The sequence below is a fragment of the Salmo salar genome, chromosome ssa02 (genome assembly GCF_905237065.1).
Source record: "Salmo salar chromosome ssa02, Ssal_v3.1, whole genome shotgun sequence".
NCBI classification, from domain to species: domain Eukaryota; kingdom Metazoa; phylum Chordata; class Actinopteri; order Salmoniformes; family Salmonidae; genus Salmo; species Salmo salar.
Window position 1 is genome coordinate 84,786,105 of NC_059443.1, and position 22,768 is coordinate 84,808,872.

Below are 22,768 nucleotides of genomic sequence, written 5' to 3' on the forward strand. Positions count from 1 at the left end.
ATAAATCCCTATTTCTTCATTGGCTTTTCAACATTGCAGAACTAATTTTATTTGGTTTATGATTTTTCTTTTAGAAAATAAAGATAAATGGCATGGGGACAAAATTATTAGCACCCCGGTGCTAGTACTTAGTCCTTTGTGTACTGACAACCAAATGAAGCATTCAAAGAAACAAATGAAGTATTTAAAGAAAAGAACATCTCTCCCCCTACAATCAAACATGGGGGAGGTTTGATAGGGCTGTTGGGTTGCTTTGCTGCCTCTGGTACTGTGGACCTTGAACTCGTGCAAGACATCATGAAATCAGCAGATTATCAAAGGTTTTTTGGAGTTCAATGTTCAACCCAGTGTCTAAAACCAGTGTCTCTGTTGAAGGTTGTGGGTTTTCCAGCAGGACAACAACCCCAAACTCAAATGGATTAGAATGGTTCAAGAAGAAACTCTGGACTGTTCTGGAGTGTTCTGTTCTGGAGTGTTCTGGACCGTTCTGGGTTGTTCTGTTCTGGAGTGGACTGTTCTGTTCTGGAGTGTTGTGTTCTGGAGTGGCCAGCAAAGAGTCCAGATCTGAATCACATCCATAACCTATGGTGATATTTGAAAACAGCAGTTGGTGGAGGGCAACCCTCAAACATTGACAGTTTGCTGCTGAAGAGTGGGCCAAATTGCCAGTAGACAAGGGCAGCAAGCTCACTGATGGCCATAAGAAGTACTATGGCATTTGTCTTTATTTTCTGAATAAAACAACAACTGGTTCTGAAAATACAATTATATGGTGATCACACACATAATATGCAGATTTTATATAAACAATATGATTTAATGTGGCATAAAACAACAGTCAAAACATCAATCAGAACACAGCCTGTCTATTCTGTCATGTGATTTCAGGTCCTCTGTCCGGGAAAATGTCTTTCCACAATTAGGTTCCCTAACTAAAACTCTTTCCAAATTGTGAGCTTATCCTCTCCTGTGTGTGTATATGTTCTCATGCCTTTTCAGCTTCCCTAGCTTGGTAAAACTCTTTCCACACTGGGAACAAGGGTAAGGCTTTTCTCCAGAGTGTATTCTCTTATGTATGTTCAGGCTCCCTAACTGGGTAAAACTCTTTCCACACTGATAGCAGTGGTAAGGCTTTTCTCCTGTGTGTATTCGTTTATGCTATTTCAGGGTCGCTAACTGGGTAAAACTCTTTCCACGCTGGGAGCAAGAGTGAGATTTCTCCCCTGTGTGTGTCCTCTCATGTGATTTTAGGTCCTGTGAGTGTGAATATCTTTTTCCACAATGGGAACATGAATAAGGCTTCTCTCCATAGTGTATTCGTTTATGCTTTTTCAGGTTCACTAACAGGGTAAAACTCTTTCCACACTGGGAGTACTGGAAAGGCTTTTCTCCTGTGTGTATTTTCTCATGCTCTTTCAGCTTCCATAACCACTTAAAACTCTTAATACACTTGGAGCAGTCTTGGAGCAGTCTCACTGGATTGGGCGTCTCTGGGTTTGGTTCCCCTGAAGGACTCTTCCTGCTGTCAGAGTGAGAGAATGGTATCTCTCCTGCCAAAGAACAAACATAGTATTTAATTAAACGGAGTGTGATTGAAACCTCCACAAGATAAAAGTGTTTTCCTATGCGGTTTAATCCAGACTAAATCCCTCATTATAAAACTGTAAATGTGGATCCTGATTGGTTGATAGCTTAAAAAAGTGAACAAATGAAAATACAGCTAGTGTGCTGTTTAAAAGTTTAACAAGCCATACAACTTTATGCACACGGACTACTTTTAACAATTTAAACTGAACAGTTTACAAAAACACATTTACTGGAAGAATTGTGGAGCTGCAACGTTTGGTAAAAGAATTTCTGTAAAATGTCGCTCAGTTTTTAATGTGACCACATTTTCCAAATACTGTATCTTCTCTGAATTAAGATTCAAAGATGTCTGCAGAAAGAATGGGGTGTCAGCTATGACATCACACCTGAAGTTAGAACAAATATATTTTGGCTATTGAACTACAGTAAGTGAAGTGGATTTAAACCCGGTAACAGAATTGCAGTAACAGAATTCAAGTTCAAGTTTCAAGTTGTATAAATTGTACAGTACCAGTTGTACGGTACCAGGTAGGACACACCTACTCATTCAAGGGTTTTTCTTTATTTTTACTATTTTCTACATTGTAGAATAATAGCAAAGACATCAAAACTATGAAATAACACATTTGGAATCATGTAGTTACCAAACAAATCCAAATATATTTTATATTTCAGATTCTTCAAAGTAGCCACCCTTTGCCTTGATGACAGCTTTGCACACTCTTGGCATTCTCTTAAAAGATTGAAAAAAGTAAGGGGCCTAAACAGCTCTCCTGGGGAATTCCTGATTCTACCTGGATTACAAATGACCTTGACTAACCTGTACCCCCGCACATTGACTCGGTACGGTACTCCCTGTATATAGCCTTGTTATTGTTATTTTATGGTCTTACTTTCTTATTCTTTTTAACTTTTGTTTATTTGGTAAATATTTTCTTAACTCTTTCTTGAACTGCACTGTTGGTTAAGGGCTTGTACGTAAGCATTTTCACAACAAGGTCTACACATGTTGTGTTTGGCGCATGTGACAAATAAAGTTTGATTTGATTTGATTATGTTTGAGAGGCTTCCATTTAAGAACACCCTCTGTGTCCTGTTAGACAAGTAACTCTTTATCCACATTATAGCAGGGGGTGTAAAGTCATACGTTTTTCCAGCAGCAGACTATGATCGATAATGTCAAAAGCTGCACTGAAGTCTAACAAGACAACCGTCCACAATCATTTTATCATCAATTTCTCTCAGCCAATCATCAGTCATTTGCTGTGCTTCCCGATAAGCGTGCTGAAAGTCTGTTGTTAATTAGGTTACTGTGAAATAGCATTGTATGTGGTCAAACACAAAGATAATGTACCAAATGAACATACAACGTGTACAAACACGGAATATGGAAACATAGCGTGGCGCGTCACAATAACCACATAACAATAAACAATTTCACACAAAGACATGGAGGGGAATAGATGAATAAATACATGCAGTGTGATTAGGGAATGAAAACCAGGTGTGCAGGGAACAAGACAAAACAAACGGAACAATGAAAAATGGAGCGGCGATGGCTAGAAAGCCGGTGACGTCGACCGCCGATCGCCGCCCGAACAAGGAGAGGAGCCGACTTCGGCGGAAGTCGTGACAGTGCTAAATTCACCCACACAGCTGATGTCTCGTTAAACCATCAATATGTTCTAAATTCACCCACACAGCTGATGTCTCGTTAAACCATCAATATGTTCTAAATTCACCCACACAGCTGATGTCTCGTTAAACCATCAATATGTTCTAAATTCACCCACACAGCTGATGTCTCGTTAAACCATCAATATGTTCTAAATTCACCCACACAGCTGATGTCTCGTTAAACCATCAATATGTTCTAAATTCACCCACACAGCTGTTGTCTCGTTAAACCATCAATATGTTCTAAATTCACCCACACAGCTGATGTCTCGTTAAACCATCAATATGTTCTAAATTCACCCACACAGCTGATGTCTCGTTAAAGCATCAATATGTTCTAAATTCACCCACACAGCTGTTGTCTCGTTAAACCATCAATATGTTCTAAATTCACCCACACAGCTGATGTCTCGTTAAACCATCAATATGTTCTAAATTCACCCACACAGCTGATGTCACAGCTGATCTCAACCATTATTGGTCACCTCTACCGCTCCCTAAAAGAGGATGTCAGAGATCTGTATATAATGACGAGATGCTCATGTCTCCGTCCTAACAATGGGAGTCGTCCCAAAGGCAGGAAGGCAGGCGACAAGCTTAGGTCTGCATTTTAATCCCGTAGAAACTCATTGGGTTTATTTTGGCGAGAGTGAGCCTTCTCGCTTCGCCTCTACCTCTCTGCCTTGGTCCTGCTTGCAAGCAAAGTCTTTCAAGATATTGTAATGACCTGACTAGATCATAAAGGAACAATTGTCCAGACAGAGGATGGAGTTAACGAATGGACGATTTATTAACACAACTTAACACAGGCTACTGTTTGGCCGTAGCCCACGCCAAATAAATGAAAGATACCCTACAAACCAACCGTGACCTTCTCTTGTGAAGCCCAGACGTAAGAGAGAGAACAATGGCTAAACCCGGTCTTAACTTCCAATGCTCCATCCCCCTGCCCAACCCCCCTCCACGCCACTCCGCCAACCACCAGGCTACCCGGTATCAGAACATTCCAGGCACAGTCCCGTGTGGCTCAGTTGGTAGAGCATGGTGTTTGCAACGCCAGGGTTGTGGGTTCGTTTCCCACGGGGGACCAGTACGGAAAATAAATGTATGCATTCACTACTGTAAGTCGCTCTGGATAAGAGTGTCTGATAAATGACTAAAATGTAAAATGTAATTCCCGTGATTGGCAGATAGCAAGTTGATTGGCATGACCCCACGAACACTGGTAAGTATGACACAACCCACTAATAGCCTAGCACATAACCCACAGCTGTCTGTGCGGGTCGCTACAATATGTTCGCCCTCTGGTTGCTAAGGGCGAGCATTCTCTACAACAGAAATGAAGTATTTCCTCGTTTACCACGACAAATCTGTGGAAATTTACCCCACGCTTTGTATAAATGGAAACTAATGTTGGTGTACTATTATTTTATTTCTTTACTATTTATGTTATCCAAAAGTGTCTGGTATGGTCATTTCTTATAAAGAAAATGAAGACATTAATCTGGACTGTCCATATATTTGAAATGCGTAACTACATCAAGACAATCTGGAGATTGCGTTATTTTTTTTTGGGGGGGGGCATGACAGCCACTATAACTAAAAAATAACAACAAAACTGTATACATATTTAGCTTCCAGTCAAATGTCTATAAATACGAAGGTGAGAGTCTGATCTTTCAGATACAATTGGAAAGGAGTTGATAATCCATAGCATTCCAGAGTTGAAAGACTGATGGCTCCGGTGCCCATATAGTTCATATCCACTGGTGTCCATATAGATCATATCCACTGGTGTCCATATAGATCAAATCCACTGGTGTCCATATAGATCATATCCACTGGTGTCCATATAGATCAAATCCACTGGTGTCCATATAGATCAAATCCACTGGTGTCCATATAGATCATATCCACTGGTGTCCATATAGATCATATCCACTGGTGTCCATATAGATCAAATCCACTGGTGTCCATATAGGTCAGATCCACTGGTGTCCATATAGATCATATCCACTGGTGTCCATATAGATCAAATCCACTGGTGTCCATATAGTTCATATCCACTGGTGTCCATATAGATCATATCCACTGGTGTCCATATAGATCAAATCCACTGGTGTCCATATAGATCATATCCACTGGTGTCCATATAGATCAAATCCACTGGTGTCCATATAGATCATATCCACTGGTGCCCATATAGATCATATCCACTGGTGTCCATATAGATCATATCCACTGGTGTCCATATAGATCATATCCACTGGTGTCCATATAGATCATATCCACTGGTGTCCATATAGATCATATCCACTGGTGCCCATATAGATCAAATCCACTGGTGCCCATATAGATCATATCCACTGGTGCCCATATAGATCATATCCACTGGTGTCCATATAGATCAAATCCACTGGTGTCCATATAGATCAAATCCACTGGTGTCCATATAGGTCATATCCACTGGTGTCCATATAGATCATATCCACTGGTGTCCATATAGATCAAATCCACTGGTGTCCATATAGATCATATCCACTGGTGCCCATATAGTTCATATCCACTGGTGTCCATATAGATCATATCCACTGGTGTCCATATAGATCATATCCACTGGTGTCCATATAGATCATATCCACTGGTGTGCATATAGGTCATATCCACTGGTGCCCATATAGGTCAGATCCACTGGTGCCCATATAGGTCAGATCCACTGGTGCCCATATAGGTCATATCCACTGGTGCCCATATAGGTCATATCCACTGGTGTCCATATAGATCATATCCACTGGTGTGCATATAGGTCATATCCACTGGTGCCCATATAGGTCAGATCCACTGGTGCCCATATAGGTCATATCCACTGGTGCCCATATAGGTCATATCCACTGGTGTCCATATCTCCTATAACAACCATAGAGGTGGCCATTTTAGATCGTCAGATTACCTCAATCACCAAATTTTCCCAAACTGAGTATCACCCAAACACAAAACTGAATGAATTACATGCAAAAGTAGTGGAACGTTGAATTAAAAGGAAAAGGTGCTGTACTGAGCGACTGGTTGAAAAAACTATTGGTTTGAAAATGCACTGTTAATGTATAATGTGCCCTTAATGTATAACTCCTTGCTTTAAGCTACACAAACCACACTAATAGACTGAAGTTGCAATTATTTCAATACCATTTTGTTCTCTTTTTTTTATCCTGTGACTTCAATGCGCACATTGCACAGTTTCTCTAGAGATAAATCAGACCAAGCCTGAAATGTGTGATGTAGTAGAGTTGTAGTTTCTCTAGAGATAAATCAGACCAAGCCTGAACTGTGTGATGTAGTAGAGTTGTAGTTTCTCTAGAGATAAATCAGACCAAGCCTGAAATGTGTGATGTAGTAGAGTTGTAGTTTCTCTAGAGATAAATCAGACCAAGCCTGAAATGTGTGATGTTGTAGTTTCTCTAGAGATAAATCAGGCAAAAACCAAAACACGCACCCAAGGGGGGTCCCAGGACCGAGTTTGTGAAACCCTGATCTAAGTGATTGGTATTCTGACTGACATGTTGTGTTGTCTACCTTCCAGCCATCCATTCACCCACTCAGAAGACCTCAAGTGATGTTCTGACTGACATGTTGTGTTGTCTACCTTCCAGCCATACATTCACCCACTCAGAAGACCTCTAGTGATGTTCTGACTGACATGTTGTGTTATCTACCTTCCAGCCATCCATTCACATACTAAGAAAAGCTCAATATAATGAATGTCCACTTGTGGCTAACATAGTTAACAAAATATTAATTCGATTTTTATTCAGAAAACATGTTGCACAATTGTATTTATTTTTTTACAATCAGAACCCAGTGTTTTCTCCAACATGGGGGAATAATACTGATGGGAACATTCATCAGGTAGTGAATGTTGTTCATTTCAACAACTTATCAACATTATCAGAAGAACATCATCACATTAACCTTTAGCTTGAAGACTAAGAGTTCTATCCGGTATTTTATTAGGATCCCCATTAGCTGTTGCAAAAGCAGCAGCTACTCTTCCTGGGGTCCACACAAAACATGAAACATAATACAGAACATTAATAGACAAGAACAGCTCAAGGACAGAAATACATTTAAAAAAATTAAAAGGCACACGTAGCCTACATATCAATGCATACACACAAACTACCTAGGCCAAATAGGGGAGAGGCGTTGTGCTGCGAGGTGTTGCTTTATCTGTTTTTTGAAACCAGGTTTGATGTTTGAGGAATATGAGATGGAAGGAAGTTCCATGCAATAAGGGCTCTATATAATACTGTATGTTTTCATGAATTTGTTCTGGATTTGGGGACTGTGAAAAGACCCCTGGTGGCATGTCTGGTGGGATAAGTGTGTGTGTCAGAGCTGTGTGTAAGTTGACACTGTAAACAATTTGGGATTTTCAACACATTAATGTTTCTTATTAAAAAGAAGTGATGCAGTCAGTCTCTCCTCAACTCTTAGCCAAGAGAGACTGGCATGCATAGTATTTATATCAGCCCTCTGATTACAATTAACAGCAAAATGTACCGCTCTGTTCTGGGCCAGCTGCAGCTTAACTAGGTCTTTCCTTGCAGTACTGGACCACACGACTGGACAATAATCAAGATTAGATAAAACTAGAGCCTGCAGAACTTGATTTTTGGAGTGTGGTGTCAAGAAAGCAGAGCATGTCTTTATTACATCTAGACCTCTCCCCATCTTTGCAACCATTGAATCTATATGTTTTGAGCACATATGTTTTTTCAACAACAGGTTATGGTCAATAATATCAAAGGCTGCACTGAAATCTAACAGTACAGCTCCCACAATCTTCTTATTATCAATTTCTTTCAACCAATCATCAGTCATTTGTGTCAGTGCAGTACATGTTGAGTGCCCTTCTCTATAAGCATGCTGAAAGTCTGTTGTTAATTTGTTTACAGAGAAATAGCATTGTATTTGGTCAAACACCATTTTTTCCAACAGTTGGCTAAGAGCTGGCAGCAAGCTTATAGGTCTGCTGTTAGAACCAGTAAAGGCCGCTTTACCACTCTTGGGTAGTGGAATTACTTCGGGTTCCCTCCAGGCCTGAGGACAAAGACATTCCTCCAGGCTCAGATTAAAAATATGACAGATAGGAGTGGCTATAGAGTCAGCTACCATCCTCAGTAGCTTTCCATCTAAGTTGCAAATGCCAGGATGTTTGTCATTATTGATCGTTAACAAACAAGAAAATCCACCTCTCCCACACTAGCTTTACAAAATTCAAACTTGCACTGCTTTTCTTTCATTATTTGTTTTTTTATGCATGAATATAATAGCTCACTGTTTGTCATAGGCATTTCCTGCCTAAGGTTGCCCACTTTGCCAATGAAATAATCATTACAATAATTGGCAACATCAAATGGTTTTGTGATGAATAAGCCATCTGATTCGATAAAAGACAGAGTTCAATTTGTCTTTCTGCCCATAATTTCATTTAAAGTACTCCAAAGTTTTTTTACATCATTCTTTATATCATTGATCTTGGCTTTATAATACAGTTTCTTCTTCTTTTGGTTGAATTTAGTCACATAATTTCTCAATTTGCAGTAAGTAAGCCAGTCAGATGTACAGCCAGACTTATTAGCCAGTCCTTTTGCCCAATCTCTTTCAACCATACAGTTTTTCAATTCCTCACCAATCCATGGAGCCTTAACAGTTCTAACAGTCAGTTTCTTAACAGGTGCATGTTTATCAATAATTGGAAGGAGCAATTTCATAAATTCATCAAGTGCAGCGTGTGGATGCTCCCCATTAATCACATCAGACCAACAACTATTTGGAGAGTCACAGCAAAATCTTTTGTATGATCTCTTATACACTATCTTAGGCCCAGCTGTTGGAACTTTGGCTTTCCTGGATATAGCCACTATACTGTGATCACTGCATCCAGTGGGTACGGATATAGTGTAGAACAAAGTTCTACAGCATTAGTAAAAATGTGATTGATAGATGTGGATGAACCTTTCCCTGTAGTGTTTGTAAACACCCTGGTAGGTTGATTAATAACCTGAACCAGATTACAGGCACTGGTTACAGTAAGAAGCTTCCTCATGAGTAAACAGCTTGATGAAAACCAGTCAATATTCAGGTCCCCAAGAAAGTAGACCTCTCTGTTTACATCACATACACTATCAAACATTTCACATATATTATTTAGATACGGACTGTTAGCACCTGGTGGCCTATAGCTACACCCCAAAAGAAAAGGCTTTAGATGTGCCAAGTGAACCTGCAACCACAACACTTCAATAACACTTGATATAAGATCTTCTCTAAGCATTACAGGGATATGGCTCTGAATATATACAGCAACACCTCCACCATAAGCATTTATGTCTCTTCTATAAATGTTATATCATTGTACTGCCATTGATGTATCATCAAATTAATGATCTAAGTGAGTCTCAGAAATGTCTAATATATGAATGTTATCTGATGTTAGCAAGTTATTCATTTCATGAAACTTATTTTTAAGGCTACATATATTAATATGGGCTATTGTCAGCCCTTTCCTGGTTAGCTTATCAGAGATAGACATAATATTGAAAAGAGCAGACAAAGCAAGGGGTAAAAATACATTCAGCAGTCCATTAATCAATTGCTGTGGGTGTGCTGCGGGGTTGAGGCTACAATCAATCCGCATCGCGGCAGTTCAGCTTTACAGCGTTATTGAAATTTAAAGGCAATGTTACCGCTTTAGTGGAGACTGCATTCAAGGTAAACCCTGCATATGTCGGCTCAATCCGAAATTACCTTAAACACTTCAGCTGTACAGACTGAATAGAGTCCTAGTACACAAATTAATTAAATGAAACAAATAAAACCAAGACTAAATTCATGAGGTTAGAGTCCAGAAATACACTGAGTCCATAGTTGCGAACATAAGCAACCGTTTAAATGTAAAACAATTTTTCCGGCACAAAATGAATATCAGCCAACTAAAATGGTTGATTTAATTGCACATGACAGAACACTAAATTGTAGCTGGTCTCATCAGATAAATGCCCCAATGCTAACCTCACCTGGAACAAATCATTAATCAGCATATCTAAGACTTAACATTACACTTCATATCCACCAACAAATGTAATTTCTTAAAATAGGTCAACCCTGGCCACTAGAGGGATATTTTAAACCTACAACTTCAAGGTTTACTTTTGTTCCATTGGTCTGTAACAAAAATGTTGTGTTCAAATATTAAATTGATGCTTCCTTGACTAGACTACTAGCGACTACTAACATTAGACAACATTGTCACGTTTTTGCATATACAGTATGACAAAATGTTTTTGTTTCTGTTTGACATACATCCATGATGAGGTCCTTTCAACATGTACAATTTAGCATTCTGTCAACTGCAAGTAAATCAATGATTTTAATTGGCTGATACCCATTTTGTGCTGGATAACGTGTTTACATTTAAAATGGTTGCTTATGGAGCCATAAAAAATAAAAAATAAATGAATTGTAATCTGATTTTAGACATGATCATGCCTTCAGAGGAAAAAAGAAACAAAACCAAGCCTATTTTTTATTAAGATTTCAAATAAACAATATGATTTAATGTGACATAAAACAACAGTCAAAAAACTGTCCAGGGAAAATGTCTTTCCACAATTAGGTTCCCTAACTAAAACTCTTTCCAAACTGTGAGCTTATCCTCCCCTGTGTGTGTATGTTCTCATGCCTTTTCAGGTTCCCTAGCTTGGTAAAACGCTTTCGACACTGGCAACAATGGTAAGGTTTCTCTTTAGAGTGTATTATCTTATGTATGTTCAGGCTATCTAAGTCAGTAAAACTCTTTCCACACTGCAAGCAGTGGTAAGGCTTTTCTTCTGTGTGTGTCCTCTCATGCATTTTAAGGTCTGTTGATCTTGAAAATATCTTTCCACACTGGGAGCAGTGGTAAGGCTTTTCTCCCGTGTGTTTCCTCTCATGCTCTTTCAGGTTCCCTAACTTGGTAAAATCTTTTCCACACACGGAGCAATGGTAAGGTTTCTCTCCTGTGTGAGTCCTCTCATGCTCCTTCAGATTATCGGACAACCTAAAGTTCTTTCCACAATGGGAGCAAGGGTAAGGCTTCTCTCCAGAGTGTATTCTCTTATGTTTGTTCAGGTTCCCTAACTGGGTAAAACTCTTTCCACACTGAGAGCAGTGATAAGGCTTTTCTCCTAAGTGTATTCCTTTATGCCTTTTCAGGCTCACTAACTGGGTATAACTTTTTCCACACTGGGAGCATTGGAAGGGCTTTTCTCCTGTGTGTGTTCTATCATGCTCTTTCAGCTTCCATAACCACTTAAAACTCTTATTACACTGGGAGCAGTGGTGTTGTCTCACTGGTTTGGACATCTCTGGGTATGGTTTCCCTGAAGAAGTCTTCACACTGTCAGAGTGAGAGTCTGGTCTTTCTCCTGCCAAAGACAAACAGAGCACTTAGTTAAACAAAGAGACCTGAATGAAAACTCCACATGATAAATCAGGTTTAATCTAGACGAGATCGCTCATTATAAAAACAGTACATTTGGATCCTGGATACCGATTGGTTGATAGCAGTTAGTTATTCATGATAATCCCTGCGTAATGCCTGTTAACAGTTCCATTTGAATTACTTCTACTAGTCAAGGTTCCTCAGAGGAGGACCATCCTCAGTGAATTTCAGAAAAATAAATATTAGAAAGGTTATCCTTTTTAGATAAAACTATAATAAATATATTCACGTCACCAAATAAATTATTAAAACACACTGTTTTGCAATGAAGGTCTACAGTAGTCTCAGCAGCACTCTGTAGGGTAGCACCATGGTGTAGCCGGAGGACAGTTAGCTTCCATCCTCCTCTGGGTACATCGACTTCAATACAAAACCTAGGAGGCTTGTGATTCTCACCCCCGTCCATGAACTGACATGTTGTCCACCCAGTCAAAGGATCAGAGAATGAATCTAGTACGGAAAGCAAAAGCTACAGCTAGCTAGCACTGCAGTGCATAACATGTTGAGATTGACTCAAAGAGAGAGAAAGACAATAGTTGAACAGTTTTTAACAAATGAATTTCTTCAAAACTGAAGGAGAATCAAGAGAGAGAAAGCTATATTTGGTTGTATTTTTTTTTACTGTCACTTCCCTAGCTAGCGAATGCAACTAGCTATGTTTAGCCTACTCAAACACCTGGCTCAAACAGAGAGGGATGCTTTGTTAGCTGGCTAGCTGGCTATCCAACACTGCGACTCTTCCAAGTCAAGGTAAGCTTTTGGTTGGATTCATTTATTGCCACCGGGGCCCGCCGGTGTAACTGCTAAACTGCTTGCTGACTGTACACTGTACTGAATGATTGTAGTGGATTTACTAACGCGTTAGTAGCTATGTTGACTATGACAATATGGTGACAACGATGTAGGCTGTGTAGCGGTTAATGGTAATAATATAAAGGTTTGGCTTAGAACGTTTTTTCCCCCGCCTGGTCATAGACAGCTGATGTGTTGTGCACTGAAGTCCACAAGTGAAGGGAAAAGGTTAGAGGAGATGCAGAAGAAGGAATTATACAACTATCATGCTGTTTGTATGTGGCTGCTATGAAAGTGATCATGCTGTTTGTATGTGGGAGCTATGAAAGTGATCATGCTGTTTGTATGTGGCAGCTACGAAAGTGATCATGCTGTTTGTATGTGGCAGCTACGAAAGTGATCATGCTGTTTGTATGTGGGAGCTACGAAAGTGATCATGCTGTTTGTATGTGGCAACAACGAAAGTGATCATGCTGTTTGTATGTGGCAACTACGAAAGTGATCATGCTGTTTGTATGTGGCAACTACGAAAGTGATCATGCTGTTTGTATGTGGCAACTACGAAAGTGATCATGCTGTTTGTATGTGGCAGCTATGAAAATGATCATGCCGTTTGTATGTGGCAGCTACGAAAATGATCATGCTGTTTGTGTGTGGCTGCTATGAAAGTGATCATACTGTTTGTATGTGGCTGCTATGAAAGTGAACTGTGTTTGCGGTGATCAGGGGTGTATTCATTCCACCGATTCTGTTGAAAAACATTTCTTAAACAGAATGAAAACGGGGATAAACATGCCTGACTGTGTTCAATAGAAACTCTTGTTTGCAACTGTTGGACTAATGATTACACCCTAGATCAGCTAGATGCAGGCAAGATTGTGCAAGGCGGTATTGAATGTGTCACTGTCTGTTACCTTGATTACTAAAATTGATCTCAAACTGTGTGCACCTACGTTGTAAACTTTCATTCATAGACTAGGTTGTAGCAACCTCGTGATGGGTAAAGGGAAAATTAGAGTATCATGTAGTAGCCTAAACCTATCTATGATACAATGAACTGGGTGAATGGAATATGAATGACAGTCATCCAATATGCTTTAATAGAAATAAGGCCATGCTCATGAAAACAATTATTAAAATGGCCACTGATCCCTATGCATACACTGTCCCACAGCCCAGCCAGGCAATTTATAAACTAATCTCCACTGTCCCACAGCCCAGCCAGGCAATTCATAAACTAATCTCCACTGTCCCACAGCCCTGCCAGGAAATTCATCAACTAATCTCCACTGTCCCACAGCCCAGCCAGGCAATTCATAAACTAATCTCCGCTGTCCCACAGCCCTGCCAGGAAATTCATCAACTAATCTCCGCTGTCCCACAGCCCTGCCAGGAAATTCATCAACTAATCTCCACTGTCCCACAGCCCAGCCAGGCAATTCATAAACTAATCTCCACTGGGAAAAAGCATCTAGACATTATTACCACGTTTTCTAGTCTAGAATTTGGTTTGCAACAAAGGGGATTTGTATAAACCTTGCTCTGACCTCTAAAATGTTGGTGATTTATTATTGAATGTAAATGTATGAAAAATGTTTATAATCTCCTTTACCTGCTAGAATGTCACCTAGTGGACAATTGTTGGTTTGCTACTAGAATGGTACATAGGGGGTTAAGTTAAGATGGGGCTAGAGTGGTACATAAGGGGTTAAGATGGGGTTAGAAGTGGAGCGGGTTGAGAGTTTCAAGTTCCTTGGTGTCCACATCACCAACAAATGATCATGGTCCAAACACACCAAGACAGTTGTGAAGAGGCCAAGACAACACCTTTTCCTTCTTCAGGAGACTGAAAACATTTGGCATGGGTCCCCAGATCCTCAAAAAGTTCTACAGCTGCACCATCGAGAGCATCCTGAACTGGTTGCATCACCGCCTGGTAAGGCAACTGCTCGGGATCCAACCGTAAGGCGCTACAGAGGGTAGTGCATACAGCCCAGTACATCACTGGGGCCAAGCTTCCTGACATCCAGGACCTATATACTAGGCGGTGTCAGAGGAAGGCCCAAAAAATTGTCAAAGACTCCAGTCACCCAAGTCATAGAATGTTCTCTCTGCTACCGCACGGCAAGTGGTACCGGAGCGCCAAGTCTAGGTACAAAAGGCTCCTTAACAGCTTCTACCCCCAAGCCATAAGACTGCTGAACAATTAATTAAAATGGCCATCGGACTATTTACATTGACCCCCCTTTGTTTTTACACTGCTGCTACTCGCTGTTTATTATCTATGCATAGTCACTGTACCCCTACCTACATGTACATATTTTTTTTTGTATTGCTTGTAACTGTTTTGGGTAATGTAAGTTCTTGTGCTGTTAGGGGAGTAACCTATGTGTAAATGTAATCTGTTGCTGTATTGTTTTTGTGTTATCTGTGATCATTTTGTTTGTATTGTGTAGTTTTTTAATCATTGTACCTAAACTGAATGTGTAAACATGTATACGCAGGGCCCAGCTGTAAAATCGACCTTGGTCTCAGTCTGTGTTCCTTGTTGAAATAAAAGGTATAATAAAAGAATAATAATACAATTTGCCTCGACTAACCTCTACCCTCGCACATTGACTCAGTACTGGTACCCCCTGTATATAGCCTTGATATTGTCATTTTATTGTGTTACTTAAAACATTTTTTGTTTTACTTTAGTTTAATTAGTAAATATTTTCTTAACTCTATTTCTTGAACTGCATTGTTGGTTAGGCGTTGGTTAAGCGATTGTAAGTAAGCATTTCACGGTACTATACCTGTTGGATTTGGCGCATGTTACAAATAAAATTTAATTAGAAACCGTGATTTACACCATTATATTTACACCTTTTCATTTATGAATTTATACCTTTGGATTTACCATTTATTTCACTCCCATAATTTTTGTGTTTTTACTATCAACATCAATTACAACCTGTTTTACCATCAACATCAATTACAACCTGTTTTACCATCAACATCAACTGGAACCTGTTTTACCATCAACATCAATTACAACCTGTTTTACCATCAATATCAATTACAACCTGTTTTACCATCAATATCAATTACAACCTGTTTTACCATCAATATCAATTACAACCTGTTTTACCATCAATATCAACTGGAACCTGTTTTACTATCAACATCAATTACAACCTGTTTTACCATCAATATCAATTACAACCTGTTTTACCATCAATATCAATTACAACCTGTTTTACCATCATTATCAATTACAACCTGTTTTACCATCAATATCAATTACAACCTGTTTTACCATCAATATCAATTACAACCTGTTTTACCATCAATATCAACTGGAACCTGTTTTACCATCAATATCAATTACAACCTGTTTTACCATCAATATCAATTACAACCTGTTTTACCATCAATATCAATTACAACCTGTTTTACCATCAATATCAATTACAACCTGTTTTACCATCAATATCAATTACAACCTGTTTTACCATCAATATCAATTACAACCTGTTTTACCATCAATATCAACTGGAACCTGTTTTACCATCAATATCAATTACAACCTGTTTTACCATCAATATCAATTACAACCTGTTTTACCATCAATATCAACTACAACCTGTTTTACCATCAATATCAACTACAACCTGTTTTACCATCAATATCAATTACAACCTGTTTTACCATCAACATCAATTACAACCTGTTTTACCATCAACATCAATTACAACCTGTTTTACCATCAATATCAATTACAACCTGTTTTACCATCAATATCAATTACAACCTGTTTTACCATCAATATCAACTGGAACCTGTTTTACTATCAACATCAATTACAACCTGTTTTACCATCAATATCAATTACAACCTGTTTTACCATCAATATCAATTACAACCTGTTTTACCATCAATATCAACTACAACCTGTTTTACCATCAATATCAATTACAACCTGTTTTACCATCAACATCAATTACAACCTGTTTTACCATCAATATCAATTACAACCTGTTTTACCATCAATATCAATTACAACCTGTTTTACCATCAATATCAACTGGAACCTGTTTTACTATCAACATCAATTACAACCTGTTTTACCATCAATATCAATTACAACCTGTTTTACCATCAATATCAATTACAACCTGTTTTACCATCAATATCAATTACAACCTGTTTTACCATCATTATCAATTACAACCTGTTTTACCATCAATATCAATTACAACCTGTTTTACCATCAATATCAATTACAACCTGTTTTACCATCAATATCAATTACAACCTGTTTTACCATCAATATCAATTACAACCTGTTTTACCATCAATATCAATTACAACCTGTTTTACCATCAATATCAATTACAACCTGTTTTACCATCAATATCAATTACAACCTGTTTTACCATCAATATCAATTACAACCTGTTTTACCATCAATATCAATTACAACCTGTTTTACCATCAATATCAATTACAACCTGTTTTACCATCAATATCAATTACAACCTGTTTTACCATCAATATCAATTACAACCTGTTTTACCATCAACATCAATTACAACCTGTTTTACCATCAATATCAACTGGAACCTGTTTTACCATCAACATCAATTACAACCTGTTTTACCATCATTATCAACTGGAACCTGTTTTACCATCATTATCAACTGGGACCGGTCTATGTTTACCTGGACAAATTGCTTTCTTTACCATTCAGCAACAAAATAACTGTGTGACAAACCTTTGAGTATAATACATGTGCTTTCTGTTCAACCAATAAAATATATCTTAGACATTTTCTTGGACACATGGAGACGTGTTAAAACATCCTTGTAAAGGTCTAAAGGAAATGGCTAATTAGAATATTGGGACGTTGTTTGAAGCCACTACAGAAACAATGTTGACATTTTGAAATGTGATCTCTGACCTGCCATAGGGAAGGAATGTGATCTCTGACCTGCCATAGGGAAGGAATGTGATCTCTGACCTGCCATAGGGAAGGAATGTGATCTCTGACCTGCCATAGGGAAGGAATGTGATCTCTGACCTGCCATAGGGAAGGAATGTGATCTCTGACCTGCCATAGGGAAGGAATGTGATCTCTGCCCTGCCATAGGGAAGGAATGTGATCTCTGACCTGCCATAGGGAACGAATGTGACCTCTGACCTGCCATAGGGAACGAACGTGACCAGCCTGGTGAAACAGCCTGGTGAAATCAAGCATCAGCACTATTAGGAATATATTATTATGATATACAAAGAAATATCAACAGAAAAACAGGTCAAACAAACAAAAATAAATCTATACTGAACAAAAATATAAAATGCAACATGCAACAATTCCAAAGATTTGTCTGAGTTACAGTTCAAATAAGGAAATCAGTCAATTGAAATAAATTCATTAGGCCCTAATCTATGGATTTCACATGACTGGGAATACAGGTATGCATCTGTTGTTCACAGATACCTATAAAAAAAAAAGTTATGGGCGTGGATCAGAAAACCAGTCAGTATCTGGTGTGACCACCATTTGCCTCATTCAGCGCCACACATCTCCTTCACATAGAGTTGATCAAGCTGTTGATTGTGGCCTGTGGAATGTTGTCCCACTGCTCTTCAATGGCTCTGCAAAGTTGCTGGATATTGGTGGGAACTGGAACAATGTTGTACACGTCAATCCAGAGCATCCCAAACATGCTCAATGGGTGACATGTCTGGTCAGTATGCAGGCCATGGAAGAACTGGGACCTCTTCAACTTCCAGGAATTGTGTACAGATCCTTGTAACATGGGGCCGTGCATTATCTTGCTGAAACATGAGGTGATGGCGGCGGATGAATGGCACGACAATGGGCCTCAGGATCTCGTCACGGTATCTCTGTGCATTCAAATTGACATCGATAAAATGCAATTGTGTTCGTTGTCCGTAGCTTATATGCCCATAGCATAACCCCACCACCACCATAGGGCACTCTGTTCACAATGTTAACATCAGCAAATCGCTCGCCCACACAACGCCATATATGTGGTTTGTGGTTGTGAGGCCGGTTGGACGTACTGCCAAATTCTCAAAAATTACATTGGAGGCGGCTTATGGTAGAGAAATGAACATTCAATTCTCTAACAACAGCTCTGGTGCACATTCCTGCAGTCAGCATGCCCATTGCACGCTCCTTCAAAAGTTGAGATGCCTGTGGCATTGTATTGTTTGACAAAACTGCACATTTTAGAGAGTGTCCTTTTATTGTCCCCAGCACAAAGTGCACCTGTGTAATGATCATGCTGTTTAATCAGCTTCTTGATATGCCACACCTGTCAGGTGGATGGATTCTCTTGTCAATGGAGAAATGCTCACTAACGGATTTAAACAAATTTGTGCACAAAATTTTTTGAGAAATAAGCTTTTTCTGCATATGGAAAATGTATGGGCTCATTATCTCAGCTCATGAAACATGGGACCAACACTTTACATGTTGTGTTTATATTTTTGTTCAGTGTAACATTCAGCAAAAAAGAGCTTGCGTCCCTCTTCGAATAGTCTATTGGTATAAGAAATGGCAAAAAAAACAGATGTCCACTCCTAGGGAGTTTTTCCTAGCCACCGTGCTTCTTTCACATGCATTGCTTGCTGTTTGGGGTTTTAGGCTGGGTTTCTGTACAGCACTTTGTGATATCAGCTGATGTACGAAGGGCTTTATGAATAAATATGATTTGATGTCCAGCTGTTTTAGTCTAGCTAGGAGCGTTTTTTAAGGGGAGGCCAGCGAGCACTGGTGTTGCGTATTGTACAAGAGACAGAGGCTAGAAGCTTAATTATGCATAACCCATCTTATTTTGCTAATTAATAAGGCTAATACTGCACTGAATTTATTACCTGGAAGAGGTAGGCTAGGAATTATTCAGACCCCTTCCCTTTTTCCACATTTTGTTACGTTACAGCCTTACTCTAGAATTTATTAAATACATTTTTCTCCTTAATCAATCTATATACAATACCCCCTAATAACAAAGTAAACAGGTTTTTCAAATTTATGGGGAGAAAAAAAACAGAAATACAGTATTCGGACCCTTTGACATGAGACTCAAAATTGAGCTCAGGTGCATCCTGTTTCTATTGATCATCCTTGAGATGTTTCTACAACTTGACTGGAGTCCACCTGTGGTAAATTCAATTGATTGGACATGATTTTGAAAGGAACACACCTATCTATATAAGGTCCACAGTTGACAGTGGATGTCAGAGCAAAAACCAAGACATGCAGTCAAAGGAATTGTCCGTAGAGCTCCGAGACAGGAATGTGTTGAGCCACAGATCTGGGGAAGGGTACCAAATTTCTGCAGCATTGAAGGTTCCCAAGAACACAGTGACCACCTCCATTCTTAAATGGAAGAAGTTTGGAACCACCAAGTCTCTTCCTAGATCTAGCTGCCCGGTCAAACTGAGCAATCGGGAGAGAAGGGCCTCGAGTTACATGTTAAAATAGGCTTATTCTGAGAAATGTAAACCATTTACCTTTGTTACAAAAGTGTTCGTGTTTGACAGTGTTATTTTGTCATAATTTCCAACATTGTGAATGTTGGTGTGATTAGACTATATCCTCTGGTATAAATAAAAACATGTTAATATTTTTTGTCATTTTTACTAAAAGCTTTCAACCCCTGGATTATTGTGATTAACACTCGAACAGGCCTTAGTTTGTGTTACAATAATCCACAGGTTCTAGTGCTTTATTGGTTAAATAACCTGGTCAGTTAATTTGAAATACATTTCATCCAGATCAAAATGATCCTGGTCCTGAGTTGATTTTTGCTTTTATGTGATCAAAGCACTACAGAAAGAGATATTCAGATGTTTACAAATGTAGTGAAAATTATATTTTGAAGCATTTGCTCCATAAACGTTTTGTTGGCCGCCCCCCCACTCTTTGTATCTTTCACAATTCCTACAGTACAGAACTATTAAAGTGTAGAACTTCAGTAGAATGCCCCTTGAAAACCACACATCGGTTCAACAACTGCAGAGTTTGTACCCCTGTTTTTAAGATATTACTCACTGTTGTTAATCAGATCTCCTGTCTCCTCCTCTTCTTCCAATGTGACAGTAATCTCCCCCACTTCCTTCATTCCAAAAATATCTGCCTCTTCTTTCACTGTGACAGTCACCTCCCCCAATCCAAATACTGCATCCTCCTCTTTCTCATCCTCCTCTTCTTTTACTGTAACATCCTCCTCCTCTTTCACTCTGAACGCGTCTTCATCTTGTGTCAATTTAACTTCTTTCACTGTAACAGCCTCAACCTCTGCTTCTTTCTTAACTGTGACATCCTCTTCTTCCTTCTCCTCTTTCACGACAATGTTCAGCCCCAGAGTTTCTTTCTCCGTCCAGCAGACCCCCTCTTTAGCAGAGTCGTTTAGCGAGCTCATGGCTTAAAACACTGTGGCAAATATACACCGAAAGTGTCTACAGAGCTTGAAAGCTTCGGCTATGTTGGCGAACAAGCTACCGAGGTGTCTGACTAGCTGTTGTTGTTGAAGAAACGTCCCGTCCACTAAATTATACGTCACGCTGGCAGCATCTCCTGAAAGACGCTCATCGCCATCTGCTGACTGGAGTTGGTAACGTAGTTGAGGAACATTTTTATTTTCATTTTCCAGACCAAAACATTTTTTTTTTTAAATGTATTTCATTATATAATATTATTATATTGTGACGTACAAAGAGAAGCATGTGTTAATTAGTGAATATCTTTAATGAGTGAGAATTTAAAACAATTTACTCCTGCACATCTGCATTTAGGAAATCAATCAATCAAACAGATAATAATCCAATAAGGTAGCTAGGTTCAAACTGCTCCTACACGGTGTAACAGTACTGAGTAGGTCCAAACTGCTCCTACATGGTGTAACAGTACTGAGTAGGTCCAAACTGCTCCTACACGGTGTAACAGTACTGAGTAGGTCCAAACTGCTCCTACACGGTGTAACAGTACTGAGTAGGTCCAAACTGCTCCTACACGGTGTAACAGTACTGAGTAGGTCCAAACTGCTCCTACACGGTGTAACAGTACTGAGTAGGTCCAAACTGCTCCTACATGGTGTAACAGTACTGAGTAGGTCCAAACTGCTCCTACACGGTGTAACAGTACTGAGTAGGTCCAAACTGCTCCTACACGGTGTAACAGTACTGAATAAGTCCAAACTGCTCATATACAGTGTACTGAGCTGCATTCAGTATGAAAAAAGTAGTGGAACATGAATTAAAAGGAAAATGTGCTGCACTGAGCGACTAGTTAAACTATTGGGTTGAAAATGCACTGCTGCCCTTAATGTGTCACTCATTGCTTTAAGCCACACCCACCAACTGGAGCAAACCAACAATTCCTCAAAGTCTGTTCACTTAGTGCTGAGCGATTAACCAAAATAATGTTTTTTTAAACAACGAATTGGCCAACGTTATTTTAATTATTTCAATGACATTTTTTTTTTTTTTTACTTCAATGTGTACATCGCAGTTTCTCAAGAAATACATCTGATCAAGCCGGAACTTTGCGATGTAGTAGAGAGTTGTAGTTTCTCTAGAGATAAATCAGACCCAGACTGAACTGTGCGATGTAGTAGGGAGTTGTAGTTTCTGTAGAGATAAATCAGACCCAGATTGAACTGTGCAATGTAGTAGGGAGTTGTAGTTTCTGTAGAGATAAATCAGATCATGCCTGAACTGTGCGATGTAGTTGGGAGTTGTAGTTTCTGTAGAGATAAATCAGACCCAGACTGAACTGTGCAATGTAGTAGGGAGTTGTAGTTTCTGTAGAGATAAATCAGACCCAGATTGAACTGTGCAATGTAGTAGGGAGTTGTAGTTTCTGTAGAGATAAATCAGATCATGCCTGAACTGTGCGATGTAGTTGGGAGCAACTAGATGACCAAGATAATCCATTGTGCATCTAGTTGTCCGTCTGTGTTTCTTTTACAACTGCCACAGAAGAGAGAAGGAAGAGTGTGCGATCCTGAGGTGATGTGGGCTCCCAAGTGGCGCAGCGGTCTAAGGCACTACAGACCCTGTTTCGAATCCAGGCTGTATCACAGCGGTCTAAGGCACTACAGACCCTGGTTCAAATCCAGGCTGAATCACAGCGGTCTAAGGCACTGC

The 22,768-nt window shown here is 39.3% G+C and overlaps 1 protein-coding gene across 1 annotated transcript; it reads right to left on the bottom strand.

Annotated features, from left to right (window-relative positions):
* Positions 1–9,142: 9,142 nt before the first annotated feature.
* Positions 9,143–21,168, bottom strand: LOC123732116 (zinc finger protein 239-like). The gene is made up of 2 exons (XM_045711463.1): positions 20,673–21,168; positions 9,143–11,732 (listed from the first exon to the last, which is right to left on the bottom strand). The coding sequence occupies exons 1-2, from the start codon at positions 21,040–21,042 to the stop codon at positions 10,948–10,950; spliced, it is 1,155 nt and encodes a 384-aa protein (XP_045567419.1). The 5' UTR covers positions 21,043–21,168; the 3' UTR covers positions 9,143–10,947.
* Positions 21,169–22,768: the final 1,600 nt, after the last annotated feature.

Excerpts from the sequence above, each read along its gene's own strand:
- LOC123732116 (XM_045711463.1), bottom strand. The coding sequence starts at position 21,042 with ATGAGCTCGCTAAACGACTCTGCTAAAGAGGGGGTCTGCTGGACGGAG. Across the intron at positions 11,733-20,672 it reads AGGAGATCTGATTAACAACA|GAGAAAGACCAGACTCTCAC; the intron begins GTGAGTAATATC and ends TGTCTTTGGCAG.